Genomic DNA, 27,687 nt, shown 5'->3' with positions numbered 1-27,687 from the left:
GACACTCATTATCTCTAAACATATACTTCTATTAAAAAAATTATAAAAAATAAATATCAAAAATTTACTATAATACAAAACTAACAAAATAGCACAAAAATTTATTTTATTATTTATGTATATCTTAGAAACCTACTGCTTAAAGTGAAATTTTCTGAATTGTAAAGATATTGGAAAAGATCAAAAGTATAAATTTGGTTGATGAGTTTTATATAATCCATAAGTATGTTATATTTGTCACTAATTTTTTATTGAGGTCTTTTTATCGTAAGAAAACTTTAATTAATTGGATCAGCTCAAACTATTTAAGTTTTATATAAGTGTGAATTAAAATTTTATTATTTTTTTATGTTTCTCTACTAATGGGCCTTTTGTATGGACTCGTCTCACAATAAAACGATCTCACATAAAATTTGCGTATATTTTTTTTGAAAGGATTTAATTTAGGAAGATACCAGTGCAGATGCTCTCTCAGATAAGGATCACTGGGTCCAGGAACATCTGGATCAGTCATAATCTACAGAAAGAACATAATTTTCTCAGTTAACAATTAAGTCTATTACTATATATGTATGTGATCACTAATTAAGTGATGATAACTTCAAATGATTTCAGCTAACATTTTACTTTTTTTAATATAAGATTTAATAAAAATAAAACTTTAATCAATACAAGCTTGAGTTAGTCAATATTAATTATTCAATTATTCAATATTAATTTATCAAAACTATTTGCAATTTTTAAAATATTATATGTAATTGATTTAGTCAAAACGCAATATTTCAAATCTCATACATCCTCCTGTTCTAATTATATTATCAGTTAATCTTATCTCAAATTTTCTCACTAATTTATAAGAAAATATGTAATCGTGTTGCTTATTAATTAATTCAAAATATTTTAATTATCAACATATTTTCTTTTTTATATGTAACGTAATTAAAAATATTATTAATTTAAATATTATATTGTATTGTATGAAAATCGTGATATTGTATTTAATAGGACCAAAAAAAGTATTAAGGCCCAAGATTCATACCTCGTCCCTAGACATTATATGTACTTATATAGTGACAAACAAGGTACTCGTATCATACTAATATAGTATGTATGACATATTCTGAGGCTGTAATAAATTTATTTGTTATGCTAATTTATTTGGTAAGTAGGGACGACTATGTAGTGAGGGTAATAATCCAAAAATATATTACCCTTGTCAAATATTTTTTTGGTATTATTGCATATTTACTTTTCTATTATATTTTCTCTATATCTAATAATTGTAATTTGTGCTTTAAGTAATAATTTTCTATTCCCGCGTGATATAAATTTAGTTTGATGGTTCAAACCTAAAAATATATTCACATTCTAATATTTCATATAGGAGATACCTTACAAAAGATTTATTTGAGGTCAATCATCTTTTCTTACTTCAACACTATGTTTGTATGGTAAAATAAGAGAAAAAATTAAAAAAAAGGAAAGGGGAAGTGTAAGAAGGAAAAGAAAGATAAGGGGTAAGAAGAAAAACTGCATCTTGTTTGTTTAGAAAGAAAGAGAAAAAAAAACAAAAGAAAATGAGTGTTTTTTATCCAAATCTTTTCACTTTATAGGAGTGAATGTATTTAACAAAATTTCTCCATGTTTTCCCTCTAAAACCCCTCTCGGTCCAAATATCTGTTCTCTCTTTTTGTTATCCAAACAAAGGATTTACTATCCTTCTGAATCTCTCCCATTTCTTTTTCTCTATTTTACTCTATCCAAACAATGCAAAAAGGATAAAAAAAAAAACATAAAAATATGCATGTAGTAAAAAATTAGTTCATACCAAAGTGAAAAAGGATTTCATATCACCATCATGAACTTGAACCCTAGGTTTAAGAGTGACCAACGAAGGGAAGAGTTCATGACCATTATACACTTGCTTGTTGTTATAAGTAACAGACATTCTTACACTTGGGCTAAAAGGGTCTATAACATCCCCTATTACTCTTCCAATTGTAAGAGGGTCTGATTTTGCCATTTCAAAGCCCTTTATATATCAAACTAATTATGGTTTTTAAGTTTTTCTTTGAGGGTGTCTAGATGACATTGGTTGAGATGAACTCATTATGTATATATAGTGGCAAGAAAAGCTCTTATTATTCTTCATTACAAAAAGGAATAATGTAAAAGAAAATATATCAATGAGGGCCTAAGAAGTTTATTGTGCGTAGAATTGAAAAATGGCCAATCTAAAGTGTACTTAATATTATTTGTTACAAATTCTTAGTGTATGTCATTTTGGTATCCTCGTCTATAGTACCAATTAGAGGTGTTTATTTGGGTCATCGGATTGATTTCAGGTCAAATATATTAGGTCGGTTTAAAATTGAATTATGTGTCCACATTAATTTTTACATAATTATAAATCCTTTTCTAAGTCGGGTCAAATTGAATTCAGTACCAAAGTCGGATGAATATTGGATCGTTTGGTCTTGTTTGAACACCTCTACTGCCAAGACAAGGGACCCATTTCTCACTCGGGTGAAGAGACAATTTAAGTTTTTGTTCTTGTCAACTTATCTTCTACATGAATTATAAATATTTTGGTTTTATTAGTTTTTATTTACACAAATTCTTGTGAGAGACGCTTCATTTTTAATTGGGTTAACCCATAAAGAAAAATGTAGAGTAAGAATAGGCAATAATTAATAGATTGGACCTGAAAAACGTTTCTCAAAAAGACGGTCTCTCAAGAGACTGAATACGATTCAATTGAATTGGAGTTGGTCCAATTTTATAATTTCTTCGTGAAAACGAAGCGTAGTGTTTCAAAGGTTGAATAATCATAATGTATAAATATAGTTATTGAAAGGAGAAAAAACCCTTTACTAATGTTTTACTAATGTTTTTCTGCATGTAGTTTTATTCTTGATGTAATTATGTCATTCTAATTTTTATCTCACTGCAATATAATTTGCTTTTCATGAGATATATTTAGCGACATTTAATTTAAATATTACTACTTCAATTTCCTAATATAATATATAGTGGATCTATTGGCATTTATTAAACTCTTTAGCAGTATAATACAATACTAAAGCTTTTTGAATAGAATCTAGTGACATTTCTCATAAATGCCACTATAGTGTATAGTAACAATTATATATGCCATTAAAGAACGACAATAGTGTCACTAAATCACTTTATAGTGAAACTTAAAATAAAAATCAATTATTATTACACTAAAAATATAAATTATGACATTTTTTAATGCTACTAAATCTAATGTCGCGAAAAATTAAATTTGTTGTAGTGTTTATGCAGTGCTCTTACTTTTTTTGGGATAAAATGAATCGCATTTTCTTGTCTTCTCTTTGAAGGGAATACGAATATGAATTATCTGTCACCGTCTCTGACCCAAACTCTGATTACAAACGAGATATTAAGTTGATGATGATGTATTTTTGATTGCTACTCATTTGAGTTTGCCTCATTTTAATTCTTCATATCATCTTTTGATTTTTATATTTTACAATAACTTAAGGCATATGTTATATACTAATTGTGAATGCTACTCGTTTGAGTTTGTCTCATTTTAGTTTTTCATATCATCTTTGATGGTTATGTTTTGGAATAACTTAGGACATGCTCAATAAATAGACAATACAAGTTATATTTTTGGGGTATGTACATCTAACCCTAAAAATAATAGGCGTGTGGTATGCACGTGAGCTAATGATACAAATAAAAAGAAAGAAGTGGTACGTAAGGATTAGGGGATAATATGCTTAGCTTGCACTCTGTTTGATGTATATTAGATCCATTTTATGAGTATTCTTATCTTTAATGCTATTCTTGGTGTACTTGCACGGTTGCACCATTCAATTGAGTTGTAAGCCATCTAATCTTCTTGGTTTCCACCATTTTATTTTGCAATTGTGGTAAAGTTTAAAATTAATTTGATGTTAATCTATATTGTTTGATTTAAATTATTAATTTGAGTTAAACTTATTATTATGCCAACATATAATCAATAAGCATGAGATATACAAACTTCATAAGTGTTTTTAATATTACATCAAACCCTTAGCTTGTTTTGAAGAGTTGACCAAGTTTTTAAGTGTTTAACCAAACATATAGTTAAAACTTATATAGAATACTCCCTCCGTTCTTTTTTGATCTTCCACATTATTATAACGGGTAGTTTCAAAAGTTCTTTCACCTTTAGAATACTTTCTATTTTTAGAAAGTTTTTATCCCATTTTCACCCCTTAAAACCCCCCCTTTTCTTTTAATGTACCCCTTTTCTTTTATTTATAATTATTTTCTCTCTCATACTTTCAATACAATCATTACTTCACACTACTATTTAATTAAAATAATACCCACTACAACTCATACTTCCAATACAATCATTACTTCACACTACTATTTAATTAAAATAATACCCACTACAACCAAAAGATTCTATCTTCCTTAATATGTGTGAAAAACCCAAAGTGGAAGAACAAAAAAGAACGGAGGGAGTAATTTAATATTTTATTGATTTTCCCACAATAAGTGGACTTTTAATTAACCATAATAATCCTAATTTTAAGGTCACTTACACAAAAACATTATTACTAAAATGGTGACCGATTTTTACAGGTTAATTGGTATAAAGAAAAAATAAAAATAAAATCAAAAGTCATATATATCAAAAATAAAAGGCTAAGATCAAAAATTAAACTTATTTGATTTTTCTTTTTAATTTTTTTTAATTTTTCAATATTTTTTAATAATTTAATCTTATATTTACTTTTAAATTATTTATAGAAAATGTCTTGTTATATAGGTAAGAGCTTACCTTGTTGCATTATTAGCAAGCACCCTTTATAGTTAGGATTATTCATGTTTAATAAAAATTTGAGATAACTATAGGAACATCTGTAAAATGTTGAATTATTCTGAGTAATTTTTACAAAATTATTATGTCTGAAACTCTCAACGTTTAGAGTTGTAAAGTTTTGAAGCCTGAAAATTAGGTGACTTTTTTATAGGGAGTTTGACAAAATAGTTTATTAGGTAATTTTAACTTTTAATATAAATAGAGTGTTGGATGGTCAAATCATCAAATGTTAATGTTTCATAAATTAGCTGGTTGAAATAACTTATTACTTTGAGTAAATTGTTTTTAAACAAGCTGCTCACATCAGCAAGTTCAAAATTAACTAGGCAAACTAGTTAATAAAATTAACTGATCAAATCAGCCACTGTAATCATCTATCAGTGACTAGCTATCAGTAATTTTCCAAACACCCCTTATATAAAAGTTGCAAATACGTAGGTAGTTTAAAATATTACATCTATTCTGGAATACTTACAACAGATGGTGATATTCAGTTGCAAGTATAATGAAACCGAAAAAATATACTTTATTTGTTAAAAAAAAAAAAAACTTAAATTGATGAAAATTTCGCGTTTTTAAATATCCAGACAAGAAGAATTTTATTAGAAGTTGCATAAAATTCTTAAGCTATTATAGAGTCTAGAAACTTTTGCTTAAGAGGCAAATCTCTAAAGGAAAAGAGTGCAATTTTATGAAAAAGAATCTCATCATACAACCAAGAGATCATTAGGTTAGATTAAACCTTGATTAACATAGAATTATGAAATATAAAGTAATTCCACCAATAATAAAATAAATATCCAAATTAAAAGTGATGGAATTAGTCACTTAGTGATGAGTCGTCATTTCAATTAAAGGGATTCATTGTTTTTCTCTTTTTGCTTCTTAAACTAGTATATGACATAAATGAATTACTAGAGATGGAAAATAATACCACCCATTTTCTTAATGTTGTCATTACACTAATTCAATATCATAGTTATGCTAAAAATTAATTTCTTATATTAATAATGTTATAAATTATTTAATTGCCACCCATTTGATTCGGATTCAACCACAATTTTAATTGATTTATATGTATTTTCGTTTCTTTAGTACATATGCTAATTCCATTTGTATTTATAGCCTCTATATTTTGTGAAATTGTATAAATCAATGTTAATTATTACACGGGAATTGAGCTTTGTGTGATGTAGTATATATGAGTATATTACTCATTTGTCCTTATAAAATTGTCACACTTTTCATTTTAATATATTTTTCTAATTTTGCAATATTTTTATTTTGGTTAGTATTATGTCTACATTAGATTTTTTATTTCTTATCCATACATTTCTCTAAGTTTCTCAAACTTTTAATCTTACTTCAGCTTGTGTTGTGACTTGTAAGTAGCTTCTCTTATATGTTTTCGTTGTCACTCATCCCTCTTATTGAAGGGCTTGCTTTGTTTGGGGTTTAATTGAGTGTATGTATTTAAATTTCTCTAGCTTTGTTCTCATTGGAGGGAGTATGGGTATGATCTGTCCACTACTTTATCCTTGGACCCTGACTTTATACAAAAATAATGAATTGATGACTTGACAATGACTATGACTATGACTATAACTCTTTAACTTTTAATTCTAGTAACATAATTTAGTAGTCCTTATCAATTTCTTCATATGTGTCAATTTTTATTATTGCAATAACAGAAGATTATAATAAATTGTAAGTGGACTCGATGTGACCATATATTTAAAATGTTAAAAACTAATGTGATTATGCTACAACTAGTTATTCCCCCTTTCCTCTTTACTCTAAGAAATTATCACAATTATATAAATTACAAAGACTAAAAAATTAATGGGATTATTTAAATTATATGGATAAAATTAAAAGAGAATTAATATGTGCGAATAAGAACAAAAGAAAGTGAAGAGCCAATTTTATAAAAGAAAATTATAACAATGTAAAAGAGATGGATTACTAAAAAAAAGTGTGGCACTCTCTTAAAACTAGATGGAATATGCTACATTTACAACTAGTTTGGGGCATAAGGAAAAAGAAAATTAGAATTAATAACTTAAACAATTAATGTTAGCCCCTTGATATAAAACATTATTGAGTTCAAACTATATAAATTAATATATCAGTTTTAATGGTCATTCACATAATTTTCTTCTCCATTCATTTCGATTTTCGTCTATATCAAATTATAAGTCTTTATCTTTCATAGTATTTTTCACTCTTGTCCATCAAGTCATCTTTGGTCTTCCACGCCCTTTTTTAAAGTCTCTTAAGCTTCAACTTTCTATCTTTCATACTAGTTTGTTAATACCCTTGCTTTGTTTTTTGGAAATAATGCAATATATATTATAAAGCTAAATTAAGTTTTTAGGGTACATTATAAAAGAAAGAACAATTCTCAAAGTTTTGATGGTATAAAAATCGTTGAGTATCAATTTTCATAATTTATAGAGTAACTTCAATATTTTTAGTTTATTCTAATGCCATTAAGTGCCTGAAATGTTGATTTTTCTACCAATTAATAAAATCTATGGGATTTTCCAAAATTTTTAGAAAATTTTAACATATAAAAAATACTTATGTCCAAATTCCATCATTATCTTACATAACTTCATCATTGTCATACATCCGATCCCTTGTATAATTGAATTCATGATAACAACTTTTTACCAAAAAAGATTAACATGAATAAAACTCAATAAAAATCTATATATTATAATCTGAAAGTTATAACCACAAAAAGTATGAAATATAATTATATAATCCCATAATTTACTCTAGACAAAAAAAATTACCGTGAATAATACAAGCTTTTATTAATTTAATGTCCTGCAACAATACCGACTTTTTATTAACCATGAATAATACTAACTTAGGGGTTTTTTTTCTAGAACAATACCAACTTTAGTTTATTAACTATTTTACCAATATCCTATAGTTTGAGTTTTAACATGTTAGGGTCTTAGGGATATTATAGAAAAACACCCCTTTAAAATAGTATTATTTATAGTTAATAAAAAAATTAGTATTATTATAGGAAAATAAGTAAATAATTGTATGATTCCTAATTTTTTCTTTTCTATAAAAACTTACAAAAACATGCTTTTTACGTACCAATTCATGAATCACAAATCTGACTCAAAAACTTATCATCAAACGCATATATAATTATTCCCTAACGATGATAAGTTATAATTTCAGATTTAAACTTCTGTAAGTTAAAATTTCTTTAAAAAACCGTAAATTAATTAAATAAATAACATAAATAAGATAAGACTACAATACTCACAAATTAAAGCAATAAAGGACGAGCAACTTGGATGAAATTTCCCCAATAAGCCGTGAGAAAGGAGGAGGAAATGGTGAAATTTTTTTTGATGTCTCTAAGGTAATACAAAAGGAATAATTAGAGCTTAATGTAAGAATTAAGTCATTCCTCTTTGTATCAATCGAGTTATTTCATCTATCACTGCTGCAAAAAGAAAAGGGCTTTTGATGAAAGTCAACTGTGATTGAAAAATCTTATATTACCCCTGCACATGTCCTAATATTTAACTTTACTTCGCAATACATATCTTGCATTCTAGTAACGTATTTACTAGAATTTCATTCTTTATTATTGTCCACCAAAGTACATCTCTTGATACCTAGATGTATGCTTTTGCTAAGCCAATAAAAAATCCTTGTGCATGTCTCTTTTTTAAGCCTATAATACTCAATCATTTGTCTCTTTAAATGAATTGCTTCCATTGCAGATCTCCCAAGCATAATTTCAAATTGGTTATCTAATATGGAGGTACATTTCTTCATTCGCATATATATCACTCTTTCTTATAACTTCATAGTATGATTCATGAGTTTTATTACTCGATAATTAGAATAATCTTAGGCATCTCCTTTACTCTTGCAAACTGGCACTGGAGTACTTCTTTTCCTGTAATTGGACATCTTATTTGTTTCCCAAGTCTTGTTTAAAAGATCGGTTAGCCATATTACTTCGATTGTCCCTCGACATCTTCATACTTTAATAGGTATACCATCTGACCTAACAGCTTTTTTGACTTTATTTTCTTCAAAATTCATGACCAAGATTCATTCATAACTTCAAAAAAGTCAATTAAATGAGTGGATGAGCTTATGTCCTAGAAGGCAAAGTCACAACCTACTCTTGCTTATGAACCACGAGTAAACTCCTTTTAGGATCGCAAAAAGGTTTTCAAAACATACCCAACAATCCGATATTAATTCGACTTGGTAATCAAACTCAATTTTAAATTGACTTTAAGATGGATTTACAATTATATTAAAATCAATATAGACATAAAATTTAATTTTAAACCGACAAGAATAACTTTACCTAAATTGACCCCGCTCATAACACTTCTAGAATCTCATTTACATGAAATATTTTAGACGGGACATGATCCTAAACTAAGCTAATTACTGTTATTCACAAGTAAACTTACATAATAAAGGAAATGCTTTGTTGGTCATTATGGGTACTTGGTTAATTCAGTTGGCTACATGATTTGTATCATTAAGTGGACATGTTGACTTTTACATTCATTTTTATTCTAGAAGAATAAAACAATCATTTGTAAAGACGCTTTGTAAAATTAGATATGTATTGTAAAATGTATATTGGAGAAAAAAGCGTGTGGACCAATCAAAAGCTTGTACATAACAACTTTTTATATTTTAACTTAAAGGTTATTCATCAAAGGTTATTCAAAATAATTTTTACATTGTGACAAATCAATATGTCACATACTCACAAGCGAAAATCAACCAAAAAACACCAATAAATTATTCAAAATAAGACTTAATAGTTAAAGGTAAAGATAATAGATTCTCCTAATATCTCCTCAAGGATGGAGTACAAAGGATGTGCGCAGTCAAAAAATCCTCAGCTGTTACCTACGCTCAGTATGAGTTGAACCCCAAACCTTCTGCTTAACATGTAAATACTTTATCCTTTAAGCGACAAACGTTTTTGGTTATCATATCTATTTTCGCTAGTTATTTTTATTAGGACTTAGGCTAAAGTATCTCTATTACTAAATGACAAGATAAAATTAAATCTTAAATCCAATAAATCAAGTTGAGAATCAAACCTAATCACATGATTAAAATACCTAGTTGATTAAACTATTATACATATTATATCATCATATTATATCATATCATATATCATATAATTATCTAATACAACAACTGCTATGATACGTGTCATATTGAGAATAAAAACTGAAAAATGATAAGGAGATGTCATGTGTACCTTGCAAAATAAGTTTGAGAACAAATTTTTGCATATCCCTTAAAGGGAGAATTAGGCTAATTCAAAAGCTTCCGTTGAAAACTACTATTCAAAAAGAATAATTACTATATTTATTCCATAAACTTTCTTTCAGATATGCATACCTTTTTATTTTTATTTCTTTTTTTCATTTATGTATCTTTCTTTTTATTTTCAAAAATCTCTGAATGATTATTTCTTTGATATGTTTTGGGAATTTTTGAAGACAAAAAGGAGATTTGCCAAGTAGAATTTAAATAAATTTAAACTTCTTCAAGGTATAAGTGTGATTATGTTTTGTTTGAGTAAATTTCGATCTAAAAGTTTGCATATTTGGGGTTTTTCATTTCAATTTTTCAAAAACTATGATTTACAATTTAAAGTTTGTGAAGGGGCTTTTAAAATTGATAAAGAGATATCATGAATTTGTGACTTTTATGATTAAATCAAAATTTGAATTTTGTATTTTTGGCTTGAAATTCGGGAAGAGGTTTTTATATGAATTTGATAAAAAGGTGTTGAATTTTATTTTTCATTTGATTGCTTTTTTAGCCTCTAAGTATATCTAGTGTATACAGTGAATCTAAATAGTTAGTATTTCTTTAATTAAAATAAAGAGTCATATAGATATCTGTAAAAAATATGCTCAACCATACGGGTGAAGTATATCTTTATCTTTATTGCCAATGCTCATAATTAATGGGTAAAAGAAGCTAAGATTCGAAAAATTTAAATTGCAAAAAGAGAAATATAATTATAAAAAACTTTATACAAACATAAAGCTATATATTCCGTGCATGGCACAGATATTATACTAGTTGTGTAATAATGTCTGGTTAACCATACGAAAGGTAAAGATTTAACAATGATAATTGTAATTCGAAATGAAATATTTAATTAATGTCATCTTACTTGATTCTTGCTCTTATCTTTGACTTTCAAGAAAAATGTAAATAAATATATATACATGTACCATATAAACACTTGTCTATAAATTGTATGTTTATAAGTTTAACGGAATCAATCAATAATTGTACAAAAAAAATTCATTTGCATCCCAAATTAAAAAAGTAGGAATAGCTAGCACTTGCACTTCTGACTTGAAAATTAACAGAGCAAATTATGACGGATAACGTGTATACACGTTATTCTGTTTTTTTTTTTTTTTTTTTTTTTCCCATTCTCTCTGGTAGTCCATCTTCTTTCCCTTCCTCTTCTCTTTCTTTCTTTTCACTTTTAATTTGTATCCAAATAAAGTATTAACCTTTTGAATATACTAATTCTTTATTAAGGTCGTCTTACCATAACACAACTTTAATTGGATCAGTTCAAATCATACATTATACTAAAAAACTTGGAAAATTCCAAGTGTCATAATTAAAGAGATTTTACCAAATGTAAATCATTTATTGGCTAAAGAAAAACAGCATGAAATTTAATCTTCACCAATATCTCTATCATTAAAGTATATTTGACTAGCATTTCTTTATAGTTAAATTGAGTAAATTAGAGAATATAATATATATTGCATAATATATTATTATCAATTTCCAAAACTACAGAGTTAATTTAGACATATAACTGTGACATTGAATGTTTCTATTGCATAATATCTCTGACTTTATTTTTTAATATCATATGTTTATATATGTTGATGCTAAAATTAAGAAACGTGCAATGCACGAGTTTCTACATTAGTTATTTTATAAAAATAATCGCTTCATGTACAAGTGAGAATTCAGTTTTTATTCTTTTTCATGTTCTTTTACTAATGGGCCTTTTGTATGAACATATCTCACAATGAAACGGTCTTATACATACACGACTTAGCTCATTTGAATAATATGTCATCTATCTCTTTAGTTTTTCGTTTTAATTAAATAAACAAAAATTATAGAACCCGGGAACATCTTGAGATTAAGGAGAAGACTACCAAAGCAAAGCACCAACAAGGCCTACCTCAAACGTTGGTAACCCACAAAAAAGTACCAATAGTTGGAAACAGAAGATTACCAAAAATTGGACGTCAAAAAGAATTGTTCAAGGGCTTCCGGGTGGATTAACTTTTGGGTTGATTTTTAAATTAATTAGTCGATGTTTTTCAAGTATATAAAAAGCATTTTCAATTGTTCTTCAAATTAATTTTAAGTCAGATTTAAATTTGATAGGTCTGCCTAAAAGTATTTCATCATTTCTCAAATATGTACGAGCCCATCAAAATTGCTCCATCAAGCATATATACAACTGAAGTTTTGTAATTAATTAGTATATATGTCCGTGTAATATATGGATATGTAAGTATATAAATATATATAAAAAATGTAATAACATAAACATAAACTAATAATAACAATGTATGAGGGTGATAAATTCTAAAAGTAAAAATATTAAAAAAAAATCACCAATATTTGAATGAAATGGATTTATATGGCAGATAATTAGTTTTAGTAAGATTTATTTTATGCAAGATACTCATATTATTATCTAATTATAAAAAAAGATTTTAAATTATGTTTGCAAAAGAAGCTTCCTTTTCATTGATGTTTTAATTATATATGAATGATATTATAAATTTTTAATAGAAAAAATTAGTAGCTTAATGGAATTTGGGTTGAATAAGAAATCTTTAATTCCTACATTATATAAGTTAGGATGTTGGACAACTACTACGTACACATGGAAAAATTGATTAAAAAATAAGATGTACTAATCCGTTCTTTTTAATTTGTATCAAAGAGGAATTAGTGTTTTTTTAAGAGAGTGGTAATAAATGAAGAGAGAGAATGAATTATGTGAATGAAATTAAAAAAGAGTTAAAATGTGTAGATGAGATTAAAAGAAAGTGGTGGGTCATTGTCCAAAAATAAAAATGATGCAGATTAAGTGGAACAGACCAAAATAAAAAATAATGCAAATTCAATGGAACGGAGGGAGTACTTGAATTAACAAATTCTCATGCTTTCTATTATAAACAATTTAAAATTAATCTTGTAAGAGAAGCTTTATAAAAGAGCAAATTTATTATCTAGTCTTACATTAGTATTTAGTAGACATTCATTAAAACACCTAAGCTATAAATAATCAAATGGGTCTTGAAGGGTGTGCGAGGTGATCGACTGTACATAGTTTCTTTTTCTTCCGTATATAAAAAATTAATCCAAAAATAAATATGTTAAATTTATTAATAAAATAGAAATATTTATTATAAATACGACGTAAAATAAACAAAATTTTTCAAGACAATTCTTTAAATAACCAATAAGTTTTTGCCAAATCATCATAAATTATTATAAAGTTGTCATTTAAAATTTTACAACTCTTTAAAACCCCAATAAATTTACGGTTTGCTGTCCCTACTCATCAACACACATGTCGCATCAAAATCTCCTTTTTCTTTTACATAATTTACGTTTTAAGCATTTCTTCTTGTTTCTTTTGTGATTTTTATTTTTTCAAATGTAAATAGAATTTACCTTAAAGGAGTTTATAACAAGAAGTTTATATGTTAGGAGTAATAATTTATGTATTATTAGGCAGTATAATTTATGTATTATGCATTTTTTACGCTGACATCATCTTATACAAGAATTTATAAACGAAATTTGGTCTTTAATTTTATCTTGTATAAAATTAATCCACACTATTATGGCGTTCACCTAGATTTGAAAATATTAAAATAGTAAGTATTTTTACATAATAAGCTCATGTTAGTGCAAACTAAAATAGTGTGGACCATGTCCATAGAAGACTTTTACTTTATTTTGATATCACGTTCGCAATATATTACTAGTGAGCAGTGACTGATCATAGTTTTCTATAAACGACATACACCGGTACGATCATGAGTAACTTGCTGACATTTACTATTCACTGGTGAATCAGGAATGTAATGAAACCGGCCATTACGACTAACGTTATATCTTGAAAATAAATACTCATCATACATTTTCGATTATTTTTGCAGTATATCCCACTTATCAAATTGAATTTAGAGTACTTGTCAAGAAATTCAACCCAATTAAAAATTTATGCTGATAGTTGAGGCTTTAAAATATATAATATACTCTAATACACTCGTTCACGTAAGAGCACATTGGGCTAGGTAGAAGTGTGATGCAACACAGACCCTCTTCAAATACGACGCTAAATTTTCCACTTTAAATAAGAGATGGGTGAGATTTGAACTTGTGATCTCTTGTCACGCTGCTTCTGATACCATGTCAAGGAACCGACTCAATTAAAAGCTTAAGTTGACTCAAATTTATGTCACTACAACATAATTTGCTTTTAGTGGGTTATATTTAGCGACATTTAATTTAAATGTCGCTATTTTAAATTTCTAATAGTATATATAGAGGATTTAGTGACATTTATTAGACCCTTTAACAGCATAATAAAAAATCACACTAAAGCTTTTTACGACATAGGATCTAGTGACATTTATCGTAAATGCCACTATAGACTATAGTAAGAATTACATATGCCACTAAAGACCAAATAAAGTGTCACGAAATCACTTTATAGCGAAACATAAAATAAAAATTAATAATTATTGCACTAAAAAATAAATTAATGGCATTTTTTTAATGCCACTAAATCCAATGTTGCAAAAAGTTAAATTTGTTATTGCGTGTTGTGTTTGTTAACTAAGATCTAAAGTGACTCAATTTTAATTTTTGACAAATTAAAAATATATAAATTTAAATTTAAGCTGATTTCACCCTTGCATTATCCACATTTTATTATATTCAAATTTTTTTATTAATCATTTTATAAATAAAAGTTACAATTTAAAATGAAACCATGGTTTTTATGCATAACATAACGTAACTTAAAAAGAAATTGGAGTTATCTGAAGTTGAAACCGTTTAGAAGGGGTGGCATGCATGACATTTAGTTTATTTTGTTTTTTGGGAATTTGATGTTTGTCTGTTTTCAGTCTTCATTCCTGCCGTTAGATGTTATAATGTTGTAGAAAGAAGCAGAAATACACAGAACTTGGAATACTGATTATACTCTTAAAAGAAAGAAGCACATACAGAAGCCTACTGGAAACTTTTCAGTAATTTCTTACTATGCTTGCATCCATTTGTTGTTTTTGTTTAGAAATGTTGATTTCTTTTTATTTTGTATTGAATGCTTTCTATATTTTTTTCTTTATTACTGAATTTTTTTAAAAGATTTTATTTGCATGCTTAACATATATAATACCAATTGATAAATTGGGGAAATGATCAATGTACGGATCCAAGAAAAAAATGAGTGATGTCAATTGAAGTAAAATGCATATAATGGGTTTTGATCCCTAATCGTATATATGGAAGTCAATACATTAACCAACTCATTTACCATATATTTACATGTATTAATTATTTTATTTTATTTTGGATTTAAGTGATGTTAATGGCGTCAGTAATATCATGGTAGATCCGCCGCTGAGTGCACAGCATAATTAATGGCTAATGATTTCACTATTAATTATGCTTTATAATAATAATTTATTTACATAAGTAGATTAGTACGTTCTAAAAACATGTGCAAGGCGACTGACTACACATAGCTTTTTAAATTAAGAGGTTTCAAATATTAATTTCTACTCCTCTGCATCTTAATTTGCACCAGTTTCATTTTAGTTTATCCAACTAATATTACACCTTTTTTGTAGTTATATTCTCCCATAAACTTCTACTTTTTCTTTATTTTAACCCCTTATTTCTATCAATAATTTATTTTTTTGTCTCATTTTCCAATTCAATTCTCATTTTGACTAAATTTCACTTATTTTGCAATTTATGCAAAAAAAGAGGGTGAAAGAGAATATTATTTACATTATTTTTTCTTTAGTTTTAATTCGTTTCTTTTAGCCCTCATAATCGCAAAATAATGTTTAAAAAAACTAGTCATCAAAAGTTATACCTGGTATATTTTTGGTTCGCACCAGTCTACAAACTTCTTTATAAAAAGAGTTTATGCTTGATTGTTTTACCCTTTACCAGCATTTTGACTAATTAAGATGTACTCTTAAAAGTAATTAAGAAACCTATATGTAATGCAGAAATGTTGGTAGCAGTTATTTTAAGTATTCTCATGGGTGGTGCAATATACTTGTATAAGTTAATAAAGCCACCTCCTCCAAGAAGATGTGGTTCAGTGAATGGTCCTCCTGTTACTTCACCAAGAATCAGACTTAGTGATGGAAGGTACTTAGCATACAAAGTCCGAGGAGCAACCAAAGAAAATGCAAAATACAAAGTAATCTTGAGTCATGGTTTTTTTGCCTCAAAAGACACTTATATTCCTTTGTCAGATGTAAGAATTTCTTACACTTTACACTTTTAAGTTCATAAAGAAATCTCTTTCGTTCTAGGGTTTTAATCTCACTATAAGAAAAACGACTTTGGGCGAAAATAGTTTTGCTGCTCATACATAGTGTAAAGCAAGGTTGTAACACATAACATCAACTGCATTATAAAGGTTTTTAAAGCAAATGAAACGATATAAGCTGCATTATAAAGGTGTAAAAAAATCGTGTTTTGAGTCATGTAATGGATATCTTATGATTCGATCGATATTTAAACGTTACGATTATTAACTGCGTCACTCCTGTTACCACATTATCATTCCCTTATCGCGATCGATCGTTACTCTTAAGAAAATAATGCAAAATTTTTATTGAATCAAATTTGAGGGAGAAATAAATTACATAAAAAAATGGCTATTTATACCAAACTATAATAACAAAAACACAACCTCTCTTTTCTGGGAGTTATTTTTCTTCTCTAGATTTTCTCTCTATGATATTTTTCTATGATACATTGAAATGAAAAATACAATGCTTAATTTATAGCTTTTCTAAATACAATGATATTTTCTCTCTAGGTTTTCCTCATCTATGATACGTAATATAAAGGATGGATGTTATTTCTTCAACAATCTCCCACTTGAAGATTGATTCCAATCTGTTTTCACACCCACTGAAAGTAGATACTCTACTAATGTTCATCCCCTTCTAAACTGATTGCCTTTGAGCACAAATTCAACTTGTCGATCATCATTGTCTTTGTTAACATGTCTCCTGGATTCTTACTGCCAAGAATCTTTTTAAGAGTTAACACTTCATCTTCTAAAAGAGACCTGATAAAGTAATAATGAATATCAATGTGCTTTGTTCTTGAGTGAAACACAGAATTCTTTGCTAAATATATAGCATTCTGACTATCGCTATACAAAACATTATTCTCTTGTTTGAACCCCAGTTCATCTAACAAACCTTGAAGCTATATCATCTCTTTACTAGCTTCGGTCACTGCCACATACTCAGCTTCTGTAGTGGACAAAGCAACAATCTTCTGTAGTTAGGACATTCAACTTACTGCTGTGTTTCCAACTGTAAATACATAACATGTTGTGCTTTTTTATTATCGATTTCACCTCCAAAGTCGGCATCAACATAACCTTGTACTTTCAATTCACCTTTGCCAAAATACAAACACTTATCAATTGTACCTCGTAGGTACCTCAAAATCCATTTAACAGCTTCCCAATGGACTTTTTCCTGGATTTGACATAAACCTGCTTCCAGCTCCCACTGCATGTCCAATGTCTGGTCTTGTGCAAACCATTGCATATATCAAACTCCCAATAGCTGAGGCATAAGAAACCTTAGCCATATAGTCTTTTTCTTAATATGTCTGAGGGGACTGATCCATTGATAGACGCAAATGACTCGCTAACGGTGTACTAACAGGTTTAGCATTACCCATATTAAATCTCTGAAGAACACGTTTGATGTACTTTGATTGAGCTAACTGCAAAGTGCCTTTCTTCTTATCTCTTGTGATTTGCATTCCTAAAATCTTCTTTGTTGGACCTAAGTCCTTCATGTCAAATTCCTTTGACAATTGATGCTTCAACTTTATAATATCAGTCATATCAAAACCTGCTATTAACATATCATCAACATAAAGTAATAGGATGATATAACTGGACTGATATCTCTTGAAGTAGCAACACTGGTCAGCGTTGCACTTCTGGAAATCTTCCTTGTGCATGAAGTTATCAAACTTTTTGTACCATTATCTTGGGGCTTGTCTTAGCCCGTACAAACTTTTCTTAAGTTTGCATACCATCTTTTCTTTCCCATTTACTATAAAACCTTCTGGCTGGTTCATGTATATATCTTCATCAAGTTCTCCATGAAGAAATGCAGTCTTCACATCTAACTGCTCAAGATAAAGATCTTCAATTGCAACAATACTCAACACTATTCTAATGGTATTGAGTTTCACAACAGGAGCGAATATCTCATTATAATCAACTCCTTCTTTTTGTTGAAAACCTTTAACAACTAGTCGAGCCTTATACCACTTGGAATCATCATGCTTCTTTTTTACTTGATATATCCATTTGTTATGAAGGGCCTTCTTACCTATGGGTAACTCAGTTAGTTCCTATGTCTGGTTTGAAATTAGGAATTGCATTTCATCTTTCATTGCGAGCTCCCACTTGCTAGCATCTCTGGTATAGGATGCTTCATGATAATCTTCTAGCTCTCCTTCATCAGTTAATAACAAATAATTCATATAATTTCTATTAGACACATGTGATCGAGTACTTCTTCTTAGTGTACGAGTTGGACTGGAAGGTTGTTTTATGTCATTTGATTGCGATGTACTGCTCTGTGCAATTTGTTCTTCTTGTTACGGAGTACTTATTACAGTGTACTCTTCCATTCTACTATCTGGGACACAATCTTCATCAATGAATGTAGATTCCTTTTTATTTGTGTCATAACTCTCAATTTTATGTCTGTCTTTGTACATGACTCTCCCATTGAAAATTACATCTCTTGAACGAATAATACTTTCATCATCCCAAGTGCGATATAGGATCAAGCTTATTTCATCCTTTATCACTAATATGCACATAAGCTACACAACCGAATACCTTTAAGTGAAACATATTGATCTCTTTGCCGCTTCATATCTCCTCTGATAATTTGTATTCTAATAGGGTTGATGGTCCTCGATTGATCAAGTAAGCTGCTGTATTGACTGCTTCTGCCCAGAATTATTTTGGTAGATCTAATTGTATATGAATGGTTTTGGCTCTTCTTGTTAATGTTCGGTTCATCCGCTCACCTATGCCATTATGCTGAGTCGTACCATGCTCGTAGCCAAACTTCTTGAACTTTGGTGTCCTTATATTCTCCACCATTGTCGAACCTAAGCCTTTTAATCTTCAGACCTGTTTCATTTTCAACCCTAGCTTTCCATCTCCTGAAAGCTTCAAAAACTTCAGACTTGTATTTTAGAAAGTAAACTTATACGTTCCTAGAGTGATCATCAATAAAAATTACAAAGTATTGTTTTCCACCAATAGACTGGGTGGTTGTTGGTCCCCAAACATCAGAATAAAAAAGTTCCAATTTTTCTTCATTGTAGTTCTTCCATATGTCTGAAAGCTTACCCTCTTCTACTTTCCAAGTATCCATTCTTCACACATGTCTAAATTCACAGATTTTAGACCAGGGAGTTTCCCAATTGAATGCATGATCTTTATTCCTTTCTCACTCATGTGACCAAGGCTTTGGTGCCATAATTTGGAGTTTTCATTCTCTGTTGCAACTGCAATCGAATAACACGCTCCACCTGTCAAATAAAGAGTACCATTCTTTTTACCATGAGCAACTATCATTGCCCCACGTTGAAATCTTTTAATTATCATCTTGAAAGATTATAGTGTAACCTTCATGAGTCAACTGCCTAACAGATCAAGTTTTTCCTTAGGTCGGGAACATGTTCGACATCCTTTAGCTCCCAAGTTGACCCATTTAACTTAATCTTGATGTTACCTTGCCCAACAATAATATCACAAAGTTGGTTATCACCAAGGTATACTTGTCCAAGGTTTCTATGGATATACCTCTCAAAAAAGTTTTTATTTGAAGTAGCATGGAATGATGATGCTCTAGAGTCTAATAGCCAAGACTCTTCTTTGCTCTCCAATGAGCATGTCAACGCATCATCACATTCTCCAGTAGAAGTGACATTTGTCTCTGCCTTCACTCCTTTGCCTTTTGGTGCTCCCTTGCACTGATTTTTATAGTGCCCAATCTTTCCATAATTTCAACACTCAACAGTCTTTGAGTTTTGAAAGTTATTTGGATTTCTAGATTTTGACCTCCTATCTCTGGATTGTCCTCAATAGTTTGATCTTTCGCGTGTATTCCTTCTGATTAAATTTCTTCCTCTTGACTTTGTATGCAGTACTGAAGAGGATGAAGGTTCACCCGATTCTCTTCGTCGAATCTTCTCACTGTGAACTAGACCACGAACGTCATCAAACTTCAACTTGTTACTTCCCGATGACCTACTCACAGTTGTGACTGTAGCATTACAACTATCTGGCAGAGAAGATAAAAGTATTAATGCTAATACTTCATCATCAAATTTAATTTCAACAAAACTCAATTGGGTTGTGACAGAATTGAGTTCATTAAAGTGTTGAGTTACCGATCCACCTTCCGACATCCTCAAACTAAATAACCGACTCATCAAATGAACTTTATTAGAGGCTGATGGCTTCTCATACATATTAGAGGGAGCTTTCATGAGACCTACCATTGTGGTTTCCTTTGCAATGTTAAACGCCACATTGCGTGATAACGTCAATCGAATAACTCCGAGAGCTTATCTATCTAAAAGCTTCCATTCTGCTTCTTGCATGTCTTCTAGCTTTGTCTCTCCCAGGTTGATAGAGTTTTTTTTTGGTAAAAATAATCTTCAATCAGCATTTCCCAAAATCCGAAATCTTTACCATTGAATTTTTCAAGTTTACCGCATTTCTCCCACTCAAATTTGACTTTTTTTGTATGGATCTTTTTCATAATCGTAATATAAAGGATGTATGTTATTTCTTCAACAGTTACCGCATTTTTACACAGCGGTTTATACTCAAAACGTGTCGCCAATACTATTGACAACAAAAACATGATATATTGGAAACAATTTGTCAAGGAACTAACTCAAAAAAAAGCTTAAGCTAATGGTAAATGTCTCATGATATGTTATATACTCCAACACATTTTGTCAAATGGGGGTGTGTTTTTGGTAAATGGCTTATTGCTAAGCTATTTTATTGGTTTTTGACTTTTTAGTTGGTAACAGAGCTAGAATAGCATTTCATTAATTGGTCGACCAATAAATATAGCTAGTCAAACTAGCTAATTAGCATTTTCAGCTAACAGCCATTTGCCAAATAGTCCTATTAGTTCTTCAATTACTTACCGTTTTAAGCCATGCGTTTGATTTCCGCTTAATTAATTGATGTTATGAAAATAGGAATGGTTGCAAGAGTTGAGCATATTTCTGGTAACATTTGATAGAGCAGGACACTCTGAAAGTGATCCAAATCCTGGTCGTTCTCCAAAAAGTGATGCTCTTGATATTGAAGAACTTGCTGATTATTTAAAGCTTGGCACAAAGTTTTATGTCATTTCACTTTCGATGGGATCTTACATTGCTTGGGGATGTTTCAAATACATTCCTCACCGGTATAAAACTGATTCTTCCTCTTATGTTCTTAAATGTCATTCCCAACAATGTGCATATTAATTAAACTAATCCTCCTTGGATTAGTGGTGGATTCAGCGTGATGTCACTTAAGTCAGTTGACATCATTAAAATCTAAAATAAAATTAAATATTACATGTAAATATACCCTAGATAAGTTAGTTAGTGTATTGTCTTCTACATATATAACCAGGGACAAATCAATACTCAATAGGCGCATTTTACTTAAATTGACATCTCTCGTTTTTTTTTCTGGATCTGCCACTATCTTAGATGATTGTTTACATCTCCATGACACGATGTAAGTGGTACTTTAAAAAATACGTTCATCAAAAGAGCGATCCAGGTTCTTGAATAAACTACATTAAAATTATATGACCTATTAGTTGCTATTATTAAAAAACTAACATATCAAAAACTAAAGCTGATGATCGAAATCTCGATCTATATATGTAATTTCTTATTTGGGTTCAAAGGCATGGGTGGTGAAGCTAGGATTTACAAAAGGAAGGCAAAAATAGTTGATATATTGCAAGTAACTTGAAATTGAAGTTTTTGTTTTCGTTAAGACAATGAGTGTATTAGATTATTTGTTTAAAGATATTATTACAAACTTATATAAACATCTAGCTTGCATGAAGATTCATACTACAAAACTGATCATGTTTCAATTCAACTATTTTAATTACTAAACATTGTTTGATTTTGTGATAATTAAACAACTCTTATTCAATGCTTTTATATTAGAAATCAGCAAGGGGACGCGTAAAAAATAGAAATGTCAGATAAAGTTGTCATAAAAATCAAAAACTATCGGCTCTATACCATAATAAATTTGTCATTGTACTTATACATATAAAAACATCAACACAAGAGAATGATCAATTACACAAACTCAAGAGGTTCCATCCTAAAACCAACTGATAATTAAAGGAGTATTAGTCTATCAAATTAATATGTTACTCAACTTCTTTCTAATTATATGATGTGAAATTACATATAGGATATTTTTTAATAGTTGCGTGTTTAAGCTTGGGATTCAAACCTCCCCCCCTCTCTATCTAATTGCTTTATAGGAGTTTTGTAACAAATTTAAAATAATAGAGAGTACTATCCACCATCTGATAATCAGACCATATATATGTATCTAACTTCAAATTTTCTCTTTTACCGAATAAAGATAATTTTGCAACAAAGGAACTTGCGCGTGTTTGGAGAAAAGGGTACCTCTGCTTGTCATATTGCCTCTAGGATTCTTTTTCATGTTTTTATTAGGCTTGATGATAAATGTAAGGATTGACTCATTGCATAGCTAGGTTTGTGCTTTATTGTTTTTTTGCATTTATTGTTGGGGTTTGGCTTAGTGTCGCTTTCCTTTCGTGTTTGGGAAACGTTTTTCCTTTTATATATATTCCTCTTTAGCTGCCAAAAAAATATATGTAGAAAATTATGACAGAAGAAACGATTGTGATGCAGGCTTGCAGGTGTGGCATTGGTAGTTCCGGTCGTTAATTACTGGTGGCCGTCACTTCCAGCTAAACTAAGCAACAAAGTGTTCAACAAACTACCGTTGCTTGAACGATGGAGACTAAGATTCATTCATTATGCCCCTAAATTTGCATGGCTGTTACAACAACGTTTACAACTCCCTACTATTGATCTTATTCTGAAGGAGAACCCCAAAATTTTTAACAAAAGTGATTTGGCTATCGTGAAACTCTTGTCAGAATTACCTTCTTCTGATAAGGTACCTAATATTTTCTTTTACTCTCTCAATAAGTCATTTACGCACTTCAATATAATAATTTTATTGTTAATATCTCTAATTATATGTAATAAAAAATTAGATATTAATAATCAGTTGCATTGAAATAAATTAAATAAAATATCACTTGACTAGAATAATGCTAACTTTTATTTATAGTAGGCTATTTGACAAAATAACAAAGGTAAATTAATGGTTTTAAAAAAGTTGTTATTATTTTAGGAAAACACGTCCTAAGTGGTATTAATCATAATTAATTAAAAGTTAGTATTATTGTAGGAAAATCAATAAAAATTTATTTTATTCATGATAATTGTTCCTTTAACTTATTGATTAAAAATTAATCACAAATTAAAAAGTGATAAATAAAAGTGTAATATTTCTAATATGGCAAGTAGTTTGTTTCCAAGGAAGCACTAGTCCTAAACTTGGATAAAGGCGGTCGACGAAGCTACGAGCGATAGATTTATGACAACTGACTTGAAAAATTACCACTACATCAAAATACCAGTACAAGCCTTGAAAAGAAAGCTCATAAATTGTAATGATTTGCTAAAATAGTGTTAGAAAAGATAAAAATTCTCATTTTGGTATTCATTAAAAAATATTTCAAAATTAGTGTTTTTGTATGTTATGAAATTTACTTGTCAATATTTTTTTGTTTAGAGACCCCAAGGCTTTAACTTTTGTTTTTTAGAAAGTACTTCAAAATCATAATCTTTATAACTATGTAATATGCTAATTTATTTACACTATTTAAAAAATCATAAAATTTAAAGTAATAATTATTTAAACAATAGTAGAAGTCTGTTTTTTAGAAATTGCGCATTATTTTACCAAATTCAAGTATTCTATTTATTTGATATTTCGACATCAAATATTCCAAATCCAATATTAATTCGGAGCCGATATATGTATTGGGATCGAATATTTTTTGCACCCCTAATTAATGCTAGTAATTTTCCTTCATTGATTTGAATATTAATGCACAAGCTTGTAATAATTAATTGATGATGAGAAAACCAACTCGAAGAAAATTGTTGTTATACTTTTCTTTTTTAAATCTATAAATATTTATCATTGTAGTCATTATAATACATGTATAGCATTGTCATATAATTAAATATATAAGTTTTTTAATTACATCATTGTTATATTGTACATTTTTAAAGCTAGGTTGTTTCAAAAAAAAAATTAAAGGATATAAAAAAAATAAAATAATAATCTAAATAACTAAAGTGTTATTGTGTTATTTATTTTAATTTGGAGTATTATGATTTTGAAATACTTCCAACATAAACAAATAAAAGCTAGAGGTTTGGAATCTCCAAACGAAAAAATATAAACATGTAAATTCATTACCTACAAGAACACTAGTTTGAGAAATATTTTTCAATGAATACTAAAGTCGAAATTTTTATCTACTCTAACTCTATTTTAGCAAATCATTCCTTAAATTGTCATTATTGAGCTCGTACATAACAAGACTTACACCAAAGAGTTGACTGCACTACACACATGTCTGATGAGGTATTATCATAAAACCGCTTGATACTAAGTGGTGTAATCTATCAATCTTATATGTTAGCGAACCTCTCCCTAATTATGCAATGTAGGATCACATGTGCTTTATTTTAATTTCCAACAACTGTATCAGAATTCAAAATATGATCATGAACCAAAATTCACTTCTTTTAAGAGTGTTCGTTCTTGAGATGACCATTTAAGCTGATATTTTGGCTTATTTAGCCGACTTCAATCTTTTTGGATTAAGGCTTTGATTAGAGGTATTTATTCGGGTCATCGGGTTGATTCGGGTTAAATGTTTCTAGTCGGTTTGAAATCAAGTTCTGTGTCCATAGTTTTTTAATATTGATCAAATCGATTTCAGTTACAAGGACAAATAAATATCGGATCATCAGGTCTGTTTTAAACAGCGCTTTGATATTGATGTTGTTATTTTTTTAAGATAGTCTCTTAAGAGACGTATCTCAAATCCATTCCATTAAAGATTAATGCCTACTAATCGTATTCTTAATGACTACTTACATGTTTTTAATGTTTACTTACAGTATCCTTAATGTCTACTTTCAATATCGTAAATGTCTACTTACATTATTCTTAATGTCTACTTACAATATTTTAAAAAATATATAATAGGCCGGTCCAATTAAAAATGGTCTTTTAAAGAGACCGTCTCTCACAAGAATTCGTGTATTTTTTTTTCACAAATTCTTGTGAGAGACCATCTTTAAGCCCATTTTATATTTTTAAAAATATTGTATGTAGGTAGAGCTGTTCAAAAGTGACCCGACCCGAAAATTCGATCCGAAAATAAAAGTAAACCGATCCGAAAATGTGTTCCTTTTTAGGTTTATCGAACCAATGTTACCCGACCCGAAGCTATACCCCAACCAATTGACAACCAAAAATAAGAAAACTGAACCCGAGCTGTAACCGATTTTTCTAACCGACATGTAACTATTAACGAGATTACCCGAACTTAATAGTGACCGACCCGAGTCATATCCGACCCGAATCATGCTCAAAACCAAACTCGATCCGGCTAAAATCGACTTAACCCGAACGAAGTTTAGATCGAATTGTGTAAACCTGAACTAATTTTTTACATAGAAGTATGATTGACTCATATTCAATCATCTTATTAGTTATTTTAATAAAGTCATAAATATTTTAATAAAATAAATTTTATAAATACATGGTTTCATATGTTTAGAGTTAATAATCAATGGTCAATGTTTATTTAACTACTTTTAATCAAATTATATGAAAATTGATAGAACTTTATAAATTTTAATTTCCGGTCAAACAAGTAAAAGTAACAATGTAATAATGATCACTAATTGATTTGCATTTTCACTATTTTGCTTTAAGTAAAGGAACCTTATTATCAATTAAAAAATGACTAATAACTTAATCTGATACTGACTCGATCAATAGTAATTAGTAATTCGCAATTCGTAGCCGAATTTTACTTGAAAAATACCCAAATCCGATCTGCATCCAGTAAAATCGAACCAATTATTAACCGATGACAACTCGAGACCGATTGAAACTCGATACGAACTTTAACCGACACCGAACTGATGCTAACCCGATAGCTCGAATAACCGATCTTCAACCGCACCGTGACTAACCGACCCGACCCGAGTATGACTCGTCGTAACACGCATCCGAAATATAACCAATCCAAAATACAACGAATCGAATGACACCCGTCCGAAACCGACCCAATTAACCGAATGAAAACCTCTATATATAGGCATTAAAAATAATGTAAGTAGACATTTAAGATCTTGAAAGTAGGCATTAAGGATACAATAAGTAAGCATTAAGGATAATATAAATAGGCATTAAGAATACGATAAATAGATATTAGTTTTTAATGGGTTGGACTTAAGATATATCTCTTAAAGAGACGGTCTTTCAAAAAACTAGCTGATTTTTTTTTTCAATGAAATTAATGATTGTTTCTTGACAGGGAAAAGTAGAGCAACAAGGTATATATGAGTCCATGTACCGGGACTTTGTGGTAGCATTCGGGTCTTGGGAATTCGACCCATTAGAAATGCCCAACCCGTTTCCAGAAATAAATAGCTCAGTTCACCTTTGGATTGGGGACGAAGATGGGATGGTTTCAAGAGAGCTACTACAACATGTTGCAAAAAGACTGCCATGGATATGTGCACATCAAGTTCCTGATGCTGGTCATCTTATCATTCATGATAAAAACATCTGTGAAATGATCTTCAAGTCTCTTGTGTTTGGAGATAATCCTTCTTTGGAGTAGGCCTTGTTTTCTGACTTAAGCTTTTATGTTTGTTCTGAACTGCAAGTTGACTTCAAATTTCACCTAATAGATTTTAATTTTTGATCGGCTAGCTTTTCCGTCTTGTTTGTTGCACTAAATAATTAAATATTGGAAATTTTCATTTGAATTTCCTACTACTTTCTATTAGTCGGAATTTAAGACTTTTTCTGACTAAATTTCCGATTAACATAATTGTGGTCAGAAATTTATGACGAATTTAAATGGGAAAGGAGGCAAATTTCTTGCCCTTTCTGACTATTTTCGTACTAATTTCCGACCAAAGTTTGGTTAAATCATGGGAGAAAAACATGACCCATCGAAGGTGGTTTGACTCAAAATATC

The 27,687-nt window shown here is 29.3% G+C and overlaps 2 protein-coding genes across 2 annotated transcripts in view; one reads left to right on the top strand and one right to left on the bottom strand.

Annotated features, from left to right (window-relative positions):
- The window catches only part of LOC130827240 (CEN-like protein 2), a 3,330-nt gene extending 1,307 nt beyond the window's left edge, over positions 1-2,023 (bottom strand). The window contains exons 1-2 of the mRNA XM_057692904.1: positions 1,829-2,023; positions 456-517 (exon numbers count right to left, since the gene is read on the bottom strand). Of these exons, the coding sequence (XP_057548887.1) occupies positions 456-517; positions 1,829-2,023 (257 nt within the window). The remainder of the gene's footprint in view (positions 1-455; positions 518-1,828) is intronic.
- A 14,209-nt stretch (positions 2,024-16,232) lies between these two features.
- LOC130826635 (uncharacterized) lies at positions 16,233-27,324 on the top strand. The gene is made up of 4 exons (XM_057692206.1): positions 16,233-16,484; positions 21,518-21,729; positions 23,225-23,495; positions 27,016-27,324. Exons 1-4 carry the CDS (start codon positions 16,233-16,235, stop codon positions 27,322-27,324), a joined length of 1,044 nt encoding a protein of 347 aa, XP_057548189.1.
- Positions 27,325-27,687: the final 363 nt, after the last annotated feature.

This window comes from Amaranthus tricolor, chromosome 11 (assembly GCF_026212465.1).
Source record: "Amaranthus tricolor cultivar Red isolate AtriRed21 chromosome 11, ASM2621246v1, whole genome shotgun sequence".
In the NCBI taxonomy this organism is placed as follows: Eukaryota; Viridiplantae; Streptophyta; class Magnoliopsida; order Caryophyllales; family Amaranthaceae; genus Amaranthus; species Amaranthus tricolor.
This window is presented reverse-complemented; position numbering and strand designations above follow the sequence as displayed.

Coding starts and splice junctions, on each gene's coding strand:
- LOC130826635 (XM_057692206.1), top strand. CDS start 16,233: ATGTTGGTAGCAGTTATTTTAAGTATTCTCATGGGTGGTGCAATATAC. Junction 21,730..23,224: donor TTCAAATACATTCCTCACCG/GTATAAAACTGA, acceptor ATTGTGATGCAG/GCTTGCAGGTGTGGCATTGG. Junction 23,496..27,015: donor AATTACCTTCTTCTGATAAG/GTACCTAATATT, acceptor GTTTCTTGACAG/GGAAAAGTAGAGCAACAAGG.